This window comes from Trachurus trachurus, assembly GCF_905171665.1.
Source record: "Trachurus trachurus genome assembly, chromosome: 22".
Taxonomy (NCBI): domain Eukaryota; kingdom Metazoa; phylum Chordata; class Actinopteri; order Carangiformes; family Carangidae; genus Trachurus; species Trachurus trachurus.
Genome location: NC_139907.1, coordinates 9,782,898 through 9,797,572, shown reverse-complemented (window position 1 = coordinate 9,797,572; position 14,675 = coordinate 9,782,898). Strand labels below are relative to the sequence as shown.

The window sequence follows — 14,675 nt, the reverse complement described above, 5'->3', positions numbered from 1 at the left end:
TATTAAAGTCTCTCATTAGTCCAAACACAAACTTATTTAGTTGGTAGATCTGATTAAATAAAACAACTGAAGACAAAACTCAAACAAACACATTTTCTCCTTTATCCAAACACTAAAGGTCATGACACCATCCTACTGAAAGACGTCTCACTCTGTTAAATGTGTTGGAAAAGAAAGACTTGCATACAATTATGGGTTTACAGAGTTGTGACAATGAGCACCGGCTAAAATAAGAAGTTGCCACCGTTTTGTTAATGATTATTATCAGAGCTTAGTGAACCCAGCTGAAGGAAGTGTTCTTGCAACTGTTTCACATAAACATCAAAACAGCTAATTGCTTCTGCAGTCTAATCCGATCAAATTGAAAGTTACAGCTGTCGGCTCCTGCTTATTTTTAAGATTACTAGTGTGGTTACACACCACAGTTCCACTGTAAGATTAAAGACTAAGCATACCAACAGCGACAACCCTCTCACTAAGCCCTCCCAACAAAGACTCTGCAATAAACAGTGAGACGTAACAATGTAAGCAAAAGAGAGCAGCACTATGAAAGTCTCCAGCTCTGCCACGACTACACAATCAAACAGGCACCACGGAGGAGAAATGTAAGCACCGCCAACTTTGCTGCTTCTTAACCTTCATACAGGAGACTGACCAGACTTCAGACCCAAACTGCAGCTGTGTCCCGTGCAGATATAAAAAGCGATTATGTTCCCCCAACAGGCATTACCTCGTATGGAGATATGCACAGCTTCACAGAGTGCAAGAATTTAGTTTGCCCTCAATCTTTCAGTTGATAACCCAACACCCACCCTAATGGTTTCAGAAACATACTCTTTACTGCGCTATCACTTTCCCTTGGATTCCCAGTGTTCACTTTAGGGACACATCATAGTCGTACAATACACATGAACTATTACGCCAAAGATCTCTGCTCGCTGCCATCTACCGCCCCAAGAGGCACGGCCTGCTCCTGAGAAGCTTTTTTAGAGGAGCAGACTTCTACACTGTCACTGAGGCAGGAAAAACACTGCTATCCATTATTCAAAGAGTTGCCACATGCATTCAGATAAGATGTAAAAGATGCACAGCTTGGAGGTACTTGATGAGAGTGATGAGTGGGAGATGAAGACAAATCAAAGCTGGGTTTAAAGTAAACCTTGAAAGTTAAATACCTTTGTTTGCCTGGTAAATTTCAGAGAACTACTGATATTTTCCAAACAGCAGCGAGCAAACACTGTCCTTGGTGAGCCTATGCAAAGATCAGAGACAAGCTGGATGGTTTGATGCATGGTTTAGATCCACTGGCCAAAAAGTAAGCACAAGTGCCTCGTAAATGTTATTGCATTTCCAACAAATGTGGATTTTCTATTCACTAACAGTAGTTGCAACATGCAAAAACAGCTTTGTCATCAATTTACTACAGTAGTTGTTCCATTCTGACTGTTCAGTTATGTGCTTTTGACCTCAGGCAGGGGGAGGTCCTCGTCGTGAATCATATTTTCCCTCCAGGACTCAATTAATGACTGACAGCTTACACATACAGCCTCTGTCACAACACATAAAATGCAGGTCATTGTATTTTGATTAATAAGATGACCTCTATTTAATGATAATAAACAGAGAGAGAAAAATGAGGACTGAGAGGGAACAGCAAGCAGTGGAGGGTCCGAGCCTTGTTACCAGGTTGACCAGGTGAGCGGCCAGCGCCACCCACATAATACATTTTTGATGAGGAGCAGCAAAGGTGAAAAAATAACATAGTGGCAACATATGATGCTCCCAGTGCTGCCCCTGTAATGGACATTTTTCACTATAGCCATGGCTTGTTGGGGTTTTCTTTTCTTTTGCAAACTCAGTTTTCTAGTTTTGGTCTATACAGAGGAGAGGGAGGAGAGAAAGAAATATACAGTATATTTTGAAAATACAGTGTTTGTAGCATCATTATGTATTTAATGGCTGCAAACTATTTTACGATGTAGATTTTCTAAACACTTATTATAGTTGCAGATGTGGGTCTGCAGGCTAAAGGGCGAACCTGAGGCAAAACAAACAGAAACATAAAGCTGCTCCATTTCACTTTAAGTGAATCCATTATGTATGATATCGTAGGAATTGCTATGGCACACATTAAGCACATTAAGTCGTCTTGAATGCGGCATAATGGAAATGAATTTAAGAATCATATCTTCTTACTTTCACCTGGCAGTGTATACAATAATTACCATATTCTATGCAAATGTATCACCAGTGAAGCAGCTCGGCTTACAGCTTGTTGTGGTTTATTCAATGCAATAGTGTCAGTTGTCTAGTCATATGAAATTTATAAGGGAGGAGGGTCTTAGCTGCTACGGAGAGGAAGAGGAGCAGAAAAGTGGGTCATAAAGTGAAGATACAATGTTCACTGCACTACAGGAGTGTGACCCTTGGCTTTTCCCCTATATAAACACCCACAGCCTCTTTCAAAGGTCACGTTCCAATGTTTTTATGGCAGGGCTCCACAATGAGCAAAATACATCATATTGCAATTATACAGGGAGACATTGGATTTCTTTTGTTTTTCTAAAATAGATTAAAATTGATTATGTGATTTTGTTGCGTCTGTAAAAAAAAAAAAAAAAGAGAGAGAGAGAGAATATGACTTGTTGGTTGGGGTGTCTTTGTTGCATACAACAATGTTGTGGCACACGTTACAAAAAACTATTTGGATGTTGCACTTGGTCATATTGCAATTTGGATTACATTTTATTGTATGAAATCTTAGTTGCATGAGAAGAGCTTGCCTTGCCTAGACAGCCAGTTCAGGTAGACTGATACTCCATGGGGAAGGTAGTAACTGAATGTGGACTAGAAGCTTCTCTGTGTGCAGCTGCCAAGCTACCAGCATGCAAGGTGTTTGGGGGACATCTGCAAATAGTAGCCACAGAAAATAACCTATGTTACATTCAACACCTCTAAAACTGCATGAATCTCTGCATGCACATCACTCACACACTGTGCGACCCACCACTGTAAGTACATTCTCAACCTGTGGGAAACATTACTTGCACCTTTCCGAACAATACAACACAGCTGGATGGAGACCAAGCCCTGAACTGGAGTAAAAAAAAGCAGTGGATCAGTGGATGGAAAGAGGAACAGACTCTGTGGGAAGCTGTTATAGCACACTGTTAGTCATTGGACAAACGGGCAAACTAGAACTGATGTGTGACTGCTCTTCCCACTGTATGTATGAGGTGTGTTCCCACTGTCTTCTACACAGTAGGATTTAACACTCGAAAGGCCAGAATGCAGATGTCAGTTTGATAGTTTTACAGCAATATCATCACTATTGTTTTTCCAATGAGAAACCCAGCAAAGATGCATTTACTCTCAGCTCAACAGCTGTATATTCATGACATAACAACAGAATAAAATGATGCAACATATAATACAAGATTTCCTTAATTTAAAAACAGCTTTGTATAAACACATGCATGCAGTGACCAGAAAAAAAGATCAACCCTGACTTCCTGACTGGGATAAATGTCATGTCATGGCGCACTGCACGAGCTGGACAGTGGAGTGAGTCTAATCCCTTGACCCCTGAGGCCCAAGTCACTAATGGGGAAAAATACGTCAAACAGATGGATTGGGAGCCTGACATTTCATATCTGCAGAAGAGGAGTATCATGAAAACAATGAAAGTCAAATATTCAATTATCAACCTATAATAACATGACTGTTGAGTAGGCATTAAACCCACATGACCCCATTCATACAGGGGTTTGGGGGGTTTTGGGCAGATGGGTATTAGAGAGCTTGTTGGACCCCCTCGAAAACGAAATGGCTGCTCATCTCAAGGGTCTATCCATAAATAAATCTGAAATGAATTTGAAATTTGAAAGATGGAAACATATAGTGTTGTGAAGCACTCACTCGCCCTATTTCTGTCTTTTTGTCAGATAGCACATCAACGTTAAAAATGTCATTTTAAAGTCAACACAAATGAGCCACAGTGTCAAATAGGGCTGGGACGATATGCTTTTCTCCCGATTCGATTCTTCTACGATATTTTGGATGGCGATTCGATTTAAATTGCGATTCTACGATATTGCCGATTCTCTCGATTTTTAGTCACATTTTTAACATTTATCTGCACACAAATACTGTAGGAGCCTATAAATTAACATACTCCATTATAAAGTGAACTTAAACCCTTTTCAAAGCCTGTACTCTCTGTATGTAAAAGAGGGTAACAAATACACATTGCACAATATTTAAAAAATTCAAAAAAAAAAAAAAAAAAAATTCAAAAAAAAAATTTTTTTTCAAAAAAAAAAATCGATTTTTCACAAAAAAAATCGATTTAAAAATCGTCAAAAAAGATATCGCGATATCTATGTGAATCGATTTTTTCTCCCACCCCTAGTGTCAAAGTCAGGTGTTCAATGTGCATTTAACTGGTTAAGGAAGAGGGTTGATCACATCTCTGTGATCAAACTCCCTGATCAGGGTACGTTGAGAAGATACATAATAAAACATAGGAAGGCCCAAAAACTGTTTGAACTAGTCAGTGCTAAGGCATACAGTATGTAAAATTTAACGTTCATCTCGTCGTCAACATGTAAGCAACTTTCCATAATTCAACAGCTGGTGAAGTCTCCTGTGTGACTGCAACTGCATCATTCACTCAGTTTTGAGTGCATGTTTACACACACAAAGTTCAAAAGCCTTTGAAGGGTCAACTTTTCCCCAAATGACTCAGTAGGCAAAAACATCCTGTTTGATTTATGAATGCCTTCAGGAGAGAAGCTGTACATAATCTAATATTTAAATCCACTGACGGCAGAGAGTTGTGACAGAATGTGTTGCTACTTCATGCCATGTTTATCTTTTCACCATTGCACACACACCTAAAACAGAAGCCCTCTGCTTTCTGTGCACTCATCTTCAAAGCACATTTGCAAGCCTGTTAGGCTGGGAGCTTTGTCAGCTAAATCTGAGAGTGAGGAGATAGTAAAAGTACAAAAGCATAAAAACTACTGACCACAGAGCGGAGAAACTGCTGATTAAATTCTAACTTGGGGAAAAACTTTAATTCCTTTTTAATTAAAACTAAAAACTCAGTGGCTGGTATCTTACAGGTAATCTAAAAAATCTAAAAGCTAATTCTACTACTTTGATTTAGGAGTTAAGAGCAAAGAAAGAGAAAAAAGGAGCAGTGCCAGACAAATTGAGATAAGTAGAGGAGTCATGTTTAATGTTGAATGAATACTAAAGCCAAATGCCAAACACCTGCAGAGATGTGATGTATGTATCTACTACTAATACATGACATTTACATAACATTCCCTGTTCATAAAGAGGATGCAAAGTCCCAGACAGCTCTGATCAGTTTTGAAGTGAGTGAGTGTCTGTTCTGACTTTGACATGCTGCATTTTTTCCTCCATGGCCTACACACAGGCATGTAAGGTAATTACATGCCTCTGACCAGATCATAGCACAACACGGAGATGTTATTGTGTTATGGCATGTGAGTACAATATTTTTTCCTTCCAATTACTCTGTAAAATCAGTACCATGTAAAAAAAAAGTTGTTTCGTTTAACAGCAGCAAGCTGTAGTAGAATCCATTGAAAATCCAGCTACTGCATCACAATGCAGCACCGCACCAACCACGTCCTTTTTCATCATGCCTTTGCTTAATGCACTGAATTTCGCATGACACATGAGTCACATTATTAATATGTGGAATTAGCACAAATGTTCAGTGAGAATCTGAGCATGTAAACAAACGATAAGCTGCAATCCAGACGTGACCTATATCTCAAAAGAAAATACACGACTAATAGCTGGTAATATCACTAATGATGAATGAAAAAAAAAAAAAAGCACAGTCCCTTTCACTGGCACGTAAAAATGTGTTTACAGCCTGCATGAGAGCCTCCTAAAGTACTGTAGTGTGGTGGTGTATTACCATTTATGAATTGACTGCATTTTCTACATTAAAAAACAGTTTACTCAAGCTAAAACCGTTGAGACGTAATATGATAAATACACAAAACCTTTGCAATGCACCAATACATTATATCCAATCATGCAAAATGCAAAACTCGTTGCATGAATAAATCACAAAAGACACACAACTGCATTAAAGTAATGGGGCCTCTCTTTGAAGGAGAGGCCCTTTACCTTTAGCAACAACGCTGCTTTGCTTGACTGACTGAAAATACTTGCCAACCCTGCTGAAATGGCCCATCCTGCACACGGGGTAAAAATAGCCTAGTAGAGAGCCTGGTCCGACCCTTGGAAGGGATCGTGATGAAGGTCAGTGTATAGCGAGGCTCAAAGACCTCCAAGTGCCTGGTGGTGACGCAACACTCGGAGAAAGACGAGGGGCTGGAGATAGTGTCAGGATAAGTAGTTTGTATATTTTTATTTATTTTTATCATGAAAGAAGTAAGGTAACTTAAAATATGCAACACTGCCACTCAGCATCGCTTTCTGCTTTCAGTTTTCTTAGCTGACGTGAGGGATGTGGTGGTGAAGAAATAAATCAGATACTCTACTCTATGATACAATGCTGTTAACAGACGGCCGACAGTCCAACCCCAGACTGGGAGGACGGTGTCATTAAGAACAGACGTCCAGCGGCATTCACTGCTGGTCTGAGCGCTTCTGTTGTGATTCAGACTTGAATGAAACTTCCTGTCTCGATTCAACTCGCTCTCGCGTGTGTCTGCCACAAAAGCAAGAGAGGCTTTTGTCTACCGCACGGTGATTTAAATTCAGGGAGTGCCACGTAGTTTTCAAAGACCCACTTAGCATTGTTACACAATAGCTCAGGCAACAGAGAGGTAAAGGCTGGAGATGTGGAAGCGTCTCAGTAGTTATGGGGCTTTAGGGAAGTGTTTACACAAACCAACTTCCCCAATTCCTTTAAAGACAGAATAAACCTTCCCTTCTTCAGCTTATATTGTAGTTTGCATACAGTATATATGCAATATATATGCACAGAACAAGAAGCAACTCGCCACATCTGTCCTTAACCTCCAGTCCATTGACCCTGGACAATACTAATCTTAAATTCATAAATATAGGTCAGTGATTATGCACTGCTTAACACAAGGGGTTTACATTATACATAGCAGAGTGTTGCCTGCGTGAACAACATATGCATCACTGATATCTCTCAACAATGATGTAATGTGGAGTGGCTCAATACGCGCCGGTAAGATGACAGCTACAGTATCCTTGTCAGCCCTCCTGTTGTTCATACATCTTCTGGAGGAGAGAAACAGACGACTGCAGGAGGAACAAGCCGGACAGGAATTTACTGAATCTCAAACTATAAGCGACAAGCATGTTCATGGCATGTTAAGCCTTTGAGTGCTCTGTGCAATACTGTTCAGCTCTCCCCCCAGCACCATCAGTGCAATAATCCAGCAATTCCCCCTGTAATGGCCCACTGGTTTGACCTAATCTATACTGACATAACATGAATAAAGTCCATAAGTAGGCCTACTGCACAGTACTGTATACTCCATGGTGAGCAAGAAAGACAGCGGTAATGGATATAGGACATGAGGACATGCTAATAGAGGATCACACCACAACAAGACCAAATGTGAAAATATGAGTGTTTATTTATCCAGTCAGCTGAACATGCAGGGCAGTGTGCCAGCTGCCAGGATGTTTTCTGGTCACATAGTATCAGAAAAGGAATATGCTCATAACACTAATGAGCATTATAAGCCTGAACGCAACAGAATTCACTTATATTACAATCTACAACCTTGTGTGATAGCCTGAAAATTTACCACCACCAATATTAGGAGTCGTCAACTGACTAAATTTTCCTCATATTGGTATTTGTGACAGCTCTGAGAACAAACCCATAGGAAAACCAAAATATCCAGTTTTTTTTCTGGCTCATCTTGCCTTTGAGACACTTGATCCCCTTAATTAGGACCAGTACTACCCTAGTAATAGAGCAAAATTAGCAGATTTTCGGTTCAGATTTGCAGTAGTTGTAGTTTAAATTCATTTGAATTAATTTAATGTAATGCCAACTTGTGATTTGACATAAATGGGTCAGTTATTGCAATTTCTGTTTTTATTTCTGTTGTCCAACCCGACAAGAATGTTTCCAGACATGCACTACAGCAACTAACAACTTATTTTATCCATCTATCATCTGTACCCACTTATCCTGTGCCTGGAGGCTAACACATTCAGACAAAAGATGATGAACAAATCCCCCAATGCAGGGAGAAGGAAAACAAGCAATCACCACACAAAAACAGAAGTAAATAGGCGATACATTATTGATGTAATCAACCATTAAACTACAAAAACAACTCTGCTCTCACATTATGCTGCTCTGGTCCTAACAGTAACTGTGCTGTTGGTGTTTTAAAACCAACTTTGTACAACGAAAATAGTTCTATTCAATCTCCATTTTACAGCGACAAAAGCAGAGACAGCTGTCAGCTGCTGCAGAGCTTGTATTTTGCCAGGCTCTATTCAGACTGGCTTTTCTTCTGTCAAAAGGGGCCTGCTGGTTTTGCTTGTCCTCCGATCCTCTGGCTGAGAAACACAAGGAAATCTTCTGAGCAACTAAGATTTGTGCCCCATTCTGAGAGGGTTTTTCAGGCCAGACATTGCAATGAGGCCTTCAGGGGAGCTGAAGCCCATTGTTAAGACGGCTATAAAGGGAATCCTCCAATCCTCCAATCCAATCCTGGGTGTGATGAACAATGTCATATATTCTCTGCTGTCAAAACAACTCATTTTATACACACCTAGAAAGCTTGTTAAAGGGATAGTTCAACATTTTGGCAAATTGGACTATTGCCATAATCCCTATAGTTTTAGGAGTAGGTTTGTTAGTAGGTCAGTGCAAGCTATTTTTAGAACGGCAGAGCAGAGCCGCGAGCCGCTCAGAGCTACGCTACGGAGGATCATGGGATTTCTTGGTTTCCCAATGAATAATGAAACGTTACGAGACAGAGTTGTTTTCGAGACAAATGCAGAGACTGCTTGCCAAAAAACAGCCCCCGACGGGAACGTGCATCAGCGGTTTTGCATGAATTCACCTCGAAAACAACTCTAGTCTAGTTATGTTCCATTATTATCTCATAGTGTGGTGAATGTGCAGGTCACAACTTGTTCACGAGAGCATTTTGGAGTTGTTGGATTGTGTATTTGATGAGTTTGATGAGGGAAACCAAGAAATCCCATTAGCCTCCGTAGTGTAGCTCTGAGCAGCTCGCGGCTCTGCTCGGCCGTTCTAAAAATAGCTTGCACCGACAATTAAAGGGATTATTGCAATGGGCCAATTTGCCAAAATGTTTAACTACCCCTTTAATCGTCTTCATGGGCTCTTGCTGAAGTTAACAACAATCAAGTTCAGATCAGTGTGTATAATGATCCTACTCCTACAGCATCTGAGTTTGTATGAACAAAGCCAAAGCAAACACTACACTTTTGACTGTGATGACAAGACTGTCAAAGCTACACTGAAGCATCATCTGGCTGCGAAATGTTTGTTTCCATTGTTTCTACTGTAATGGTAAATTTCAATATTCCTTGAATTGATTCCTCCACTACCATGGAGAGAGACAAGCTCATGGTTCACAACAATGTCTTGGGAATTTTAATTTCAGCGCTGGATTTTACTTGTCCATGTTGCCTTTGTGTAAAATTGATTTTGTGAGAATCTATAATGCACTTTCAGAGAAACACTTGTCGTGTTGCCAGTGCTTAGGTCATTTACAGCTCGACTAGCTTTAATCGCATTACTTTTTCTCTCTCACTCAAAGTCACTAATAGGCTCTACGGGCCTGTGTGAACAGGTCATGCATGCAAAATAGTCAGAAATGCATATTGCTGAATGGGAATTGATTGCAATATCTAATGCAGACTGAAAGACAGAGGCATTGTGGGACTACCACTGCAATCAGAACAGTGCCTGAGGACAGGCCATACTGTTGGCCGATCCCACCTACATCAAACTCTATCAGGGCCAATGTGGCTTACTCAGACGTAAATGGGAATGTGACGAAACACACAAACAGACTTTCAAATCAATCTCAACTCACATTTTTGTGGTGGAGCCATGGCAATACTTTACAGCATTTAGTTCAAGAATAGGAATTGTCCCTCATGTTATAATAGTCAAAAACCCAAATAATTACAAAATGTAAATGAAATGTCAACATAATCGTAATATTTTAGTGATATCTGGCCAAGTTCTGCACAAATTTGAGCACAGAAGTATTGTTGGCAGAGCCAGACTTAGCCTGAAGCTGCCAGTTACTATTCCTGGTTAAAAAAAAATGGGCCGTACTGGCCTACATACCTGCGTTCTGCAACTGTTTAATGGACTGAATCTGGTGAACCTGAAAACCCAATCTGCTCCAAAAAGCTGTTGTCAGACAGAGCCAAACAGTGTGAGCTGATTGTTTTACATCAACTCTTTGCTGATAAGCTGCTCCATAAATGAACTGTATGCTTTCATAGTGTAAGTACTATAAAAGGATCAAGTGGGTAAAATTTAATGAGCCAAAAAAGTTGGCATATTTACCACTGAAATGTTGGATGATGACATAAAAGCAAAAATGCTTACCATACTGTAGACGATGCGTTCAAGACACAAGTGAAGCCACTATCTTATTCAGTACTGTAAAACCTATTTCAGTTAAATTCGTAGGTCCTGCCCTATAACTGAACTTAAAATCCTGGCATGGCACTGCTGACTCCATAGTTAGTGGTGCTTTTTTTGTCTAGTTGAACCTGTGTCTGTATTGGCTGTAACCTACAAAAAGGTTGGATGTGACACACAAAGTGCTTTTGCACTTAGTAGTTTGTAGCCTCTAAATCTTTCATGCACAGCATATGCTTGTACTGTAGCTGTGAACAGTACAGTACTATAGGGACAGCGACTATTTTAAAGCGTATGGCAGGGCAAAGGGATAAAATAAACTTTTCCAAATATATTGTCATTATTAGAGTAACTAAAAAGTGGAGCAACCACTGCATAAGTTTCCATATGGCCATATAAGAGTCCATGATAGGAAAACCAGTGTAAAGGCACACTAGTAAAAAGCAGCCTCATCGTTCTCTCTGTGATTTGTTGTGACAGAAAGATCAGCTCATTCAAACAGCAGAGCTGCACCTGGCTCGTCATTCCCTCACACCACATTCATTAATTACTGATGAGCAGCGTTTTAAACCTGTATCTGCTGAGGAAAGACAAAACCAAGACAAGTATGAATGTGCATTAAAATGACAAGTTCTTTCTTGGCTGAGTGCCACTACTGAGAACCTAAACTAGGCTTTAGGTCTGACAATGAAAAGATACTCTGGGGTGGCGTCCAACACTGCTGCTCAGCATAGATTCAGTCTGACAGTCTGTTACAATACAGCTGAAACAGATTCATAGCACAACTGCACAATGCAGTGTCTGATAGAAGACATCAGTTTTCTGTGATATAATCAAATCCAGGATCCATAAATCGCTTTGTCTCTCCGATAGTGACAGATTGCTGAAAATAAGCCCAATGTGCCACTCAGCTTTTCATCTGACCGGCCGCAGACCACTCGCTGAGTGTATTATGGACTGAATGGGATGTGGTCAATGCCAAAGCAGAGAAACAATCCTCTGCAATTACATTAACTAACAATCCCTGCAGTCCACACTCAGACAGGACAGCTGTTACAACAGAGACGATCCCCAGAAATGAAATGTCACGCGATCGAGTAAATGTATATCAACCAGAGTAAACATCTGCCAATGACTGATCTTTTGTCCTACTGACATCACCCTACAGAGGTCAGATCTATTTTAACCCCTGCTCACTTGATATGTTTTAACAGTAACATATCGGGCTTATGACGAACACCACCCGCTGAGATAGAAAACAATGGAAACCTCAACTGACCAGATAGAGAAATCTAAAACAACAGACATCTGTATTTTGTCTTCTGGTGGATTTTTCTTAATTCCTGCATTTATATCACACTTTCATCCAAAGCAACTTACAATATGACACCAATATCAAAGAGCTAACTTGGTCCAATCATCAGTAGAAATGTATGCTTAATATACCGCTCTAGGACATTTCCAACTTGTAGCTCATACCTATAGCAAACAAATCACTTTATCCTCAGCAACACACCTGCCCAAAAAATATTGGCAGTGTTTTATGGCACAGATGCTCCCTGGGATATTTACCATATTTCCATTGTGCATATTATGTGCTTAAATTCCACAGTAATGTGGATTCAAGTTGAATCAAGTGAAAGTTCAGGGTCCTGCCCACTGAGAGCTGAATGACTCTGGGAATTGTGTGAAATAACCATGTAGAGCAAAAAGCCGATGGTACTTGGAAACAATTGCTGGAGGATAATTAAAATCTATTTGTATTGAGAATGCTCTTACCTAAATTAACTTAGTTTTACTGTAATTTTAAATGCACAATAAAGAGAGCGTGCTGTAAATCTTGGTATTGTTATTGTCAGCATCCACTCAATTCAATTAAACTCAATTAAATGAGTTTGAACCCAAGTATAAAAATTTAAATAAAGGTGGTGAAATTTGACAAGTCTACCGTGAATCTCAGTGGTTCTTTGCCAGAGGAACTGAAGCATCCCTGGAGCAATAAAGAAGAATCACTGGACGTCAGCAGCATCAAAGAAATTTGACACACTCTTCAACACATACATTACAAAGTAAGCGTGTTAAATTCAATGAGACAGCGCCCGGAGAGAGAGAGAGAGAGAGAGAGAGAGAGAGAGAGAGAGAGAGAGAGAGAGAGAGAGAGAGAGAGAGAGAGAGAGAGAGAGAGAGAGAGAAAGCATTGAGTATCAACATATTGTAAAAGAGGAAGTGAAAAAAAAAAAGTGCCTACCGTGTGGGTGTAAGGTGATTCTCCCAGGTTAATCCCATCTTTAGCGAGTTTATCCCTTATCAGTACTTTCAGTTTCAGCTTGGGATAGGTCACAAAATCGTTGCAATCTGTGAATCTCAGGTTATGGTTCCCAGGACAGGAGGCCTGGTGAACTCCTATGGTCTGTGAATGTGATCTCAGGGTCCCGAAGTCATCCTCTATGCTCAAGTGTGAAGTGTGGTGGTGGTGGTGGTAAGAGGAAGCATTCAGAGGCTCTAAGGTGAAATAGAAACCCGATCCTTTTCTCTTGTCCTCCTCTTTCAGGCTCTGCACCGCTGCGATCAGCCTGTGTCTGTGGTACTGGACGCGGACACCTATGGCATCCAGGTCTGGCTCTCCGATCTGCTTACAAACTTCCAAATCGTCGTACCCGTTGTCGATGAACGCCTCCACGTACTGGGCCAGGTGAAGCTTTGACAGCCACTCCAGGACGAGGTTGGGCCCCTGGCTCATCTTTAGACAGGATAAAGGAGGAGGAGGATGAGGGCTTACCTTGAAGTGCACGCCATCATCATCCTCATCATCTCCACGCACACCAGCGCTGCAGCACTGTGATCCATGCAACTGTCGCCTGACACACAGCCCCTGCAGGTTCAAGTCTCCAAAGTAGGCACATCTATGAGTTGGAAGAGGGAGATCCTTAGAAAACAGAGGAAATGCAATATAGTATTTAGAGATGGCAGGAAATGTTGAATGGAAACATCTTGAACTGTGTTGAGAGACAAGCCAGACAGATTCAGGCTTCAGCTTGACCCTGACCTCTGACATCCAAAGGGGGGCGTTTATAAGATAAAAAAAACATGCTATGACTGGTTTTATTTAAGCCGAAGGAGCCAAACAAACGAAACTTGAACCGACTGAATAGTGAAGTTAACGTTGCAGTTCACGTTTCCTCTAGAAAAAAAGATAAAGAGACACCGTGACGCTAACAGTTGGCGTCCTCTTTGTTTAATTCATCAATTCCCCACGGAGCAAAAGACGCTCGAGCCCATCCAACAATTCATCCGGAGCAACAATTAAAAAAGGTTGACGCTGAAACAGCAGCGATTCACGGGTGTATTAACTACAACAAAACGCGCTCGTAGAGAGGTAAACACATAGAATAAACTCTGTGTTGTTGTGTGTCTGCTCGGAGCAGTGACTTACTTTGTGCTTGGCTCTCCTCGTTTTCAACTTTGCCGTCGCTCCGCTCCCTCCGCCGGCCGGGTTCAGTCTGACTGAGGATGCTGCTGCTGCTGCTGCTGCTGCTCCACAGTCAGTCATTACTGAGTTTACTCTGCACCGCGCTGGACGACGGGAGCAAAGCGAACAGTGGCGCCACCTGCAGGGAATTCTGGGAAAATTAAGTACAAAAATTAAAAAAAAAAATTAAATGAAAGGTTAAATTTGGAGTTGACACTGTAAATCATAAATCATCATATTGTATGTTTTGTGCCATTGTGTTTTATCATGTTGTTATTGACTCTGACTTTCAGTTTTCTGGTTAAAATTGTTTGTAATTATTTTATATGAATTACTCTGAAAATGTGCTATACAAATAGAAGTTCATTTTAATTTTTCTTCATAGATGTTAGATGTAAATTCACAACTTCCTCAAAGTACAGCTTGGCCTAGCTGTGGGACCTCAAGGCTTATTCCTGAAGTGCCAAATTTAGGCTGACGTTGTCCCGCTTTGTCTAACACGGCACGCAACAAAATTCATTGTAATTACAGAAAATACTTTTTGCATATATTCATTAT

General features: G+C 40.7%; 1 protein-coding gene across 2 annotated transcripts in view; it reads right to left on the bottom strand.

Moving 5' to 3' along the window:
• Nucleotides 1-13,388, bottom strand: part of sash1b (SAM and SH3 domain containing 1b) — a gene marked incomplete at its 5' end in the record, with an annotated part of 46,386 nt that extends 32,998 nt beyond the window's left edge. For both annotated transcript variants that reach the window (XM_083998861.1, XM_083998862.1), the window contains one exon: nt 12,897-13,388. In XM_083998861.1, coding sequence (XP_083854987.1) covers nt 12,897-13,388 — 492 coding nt within the window. The remainder of the gene's footprint in view (nt 1-12,896) is intronic.
• Nucleotides 13,389-14,675: the final 1,287 nt, after the last annotated feature.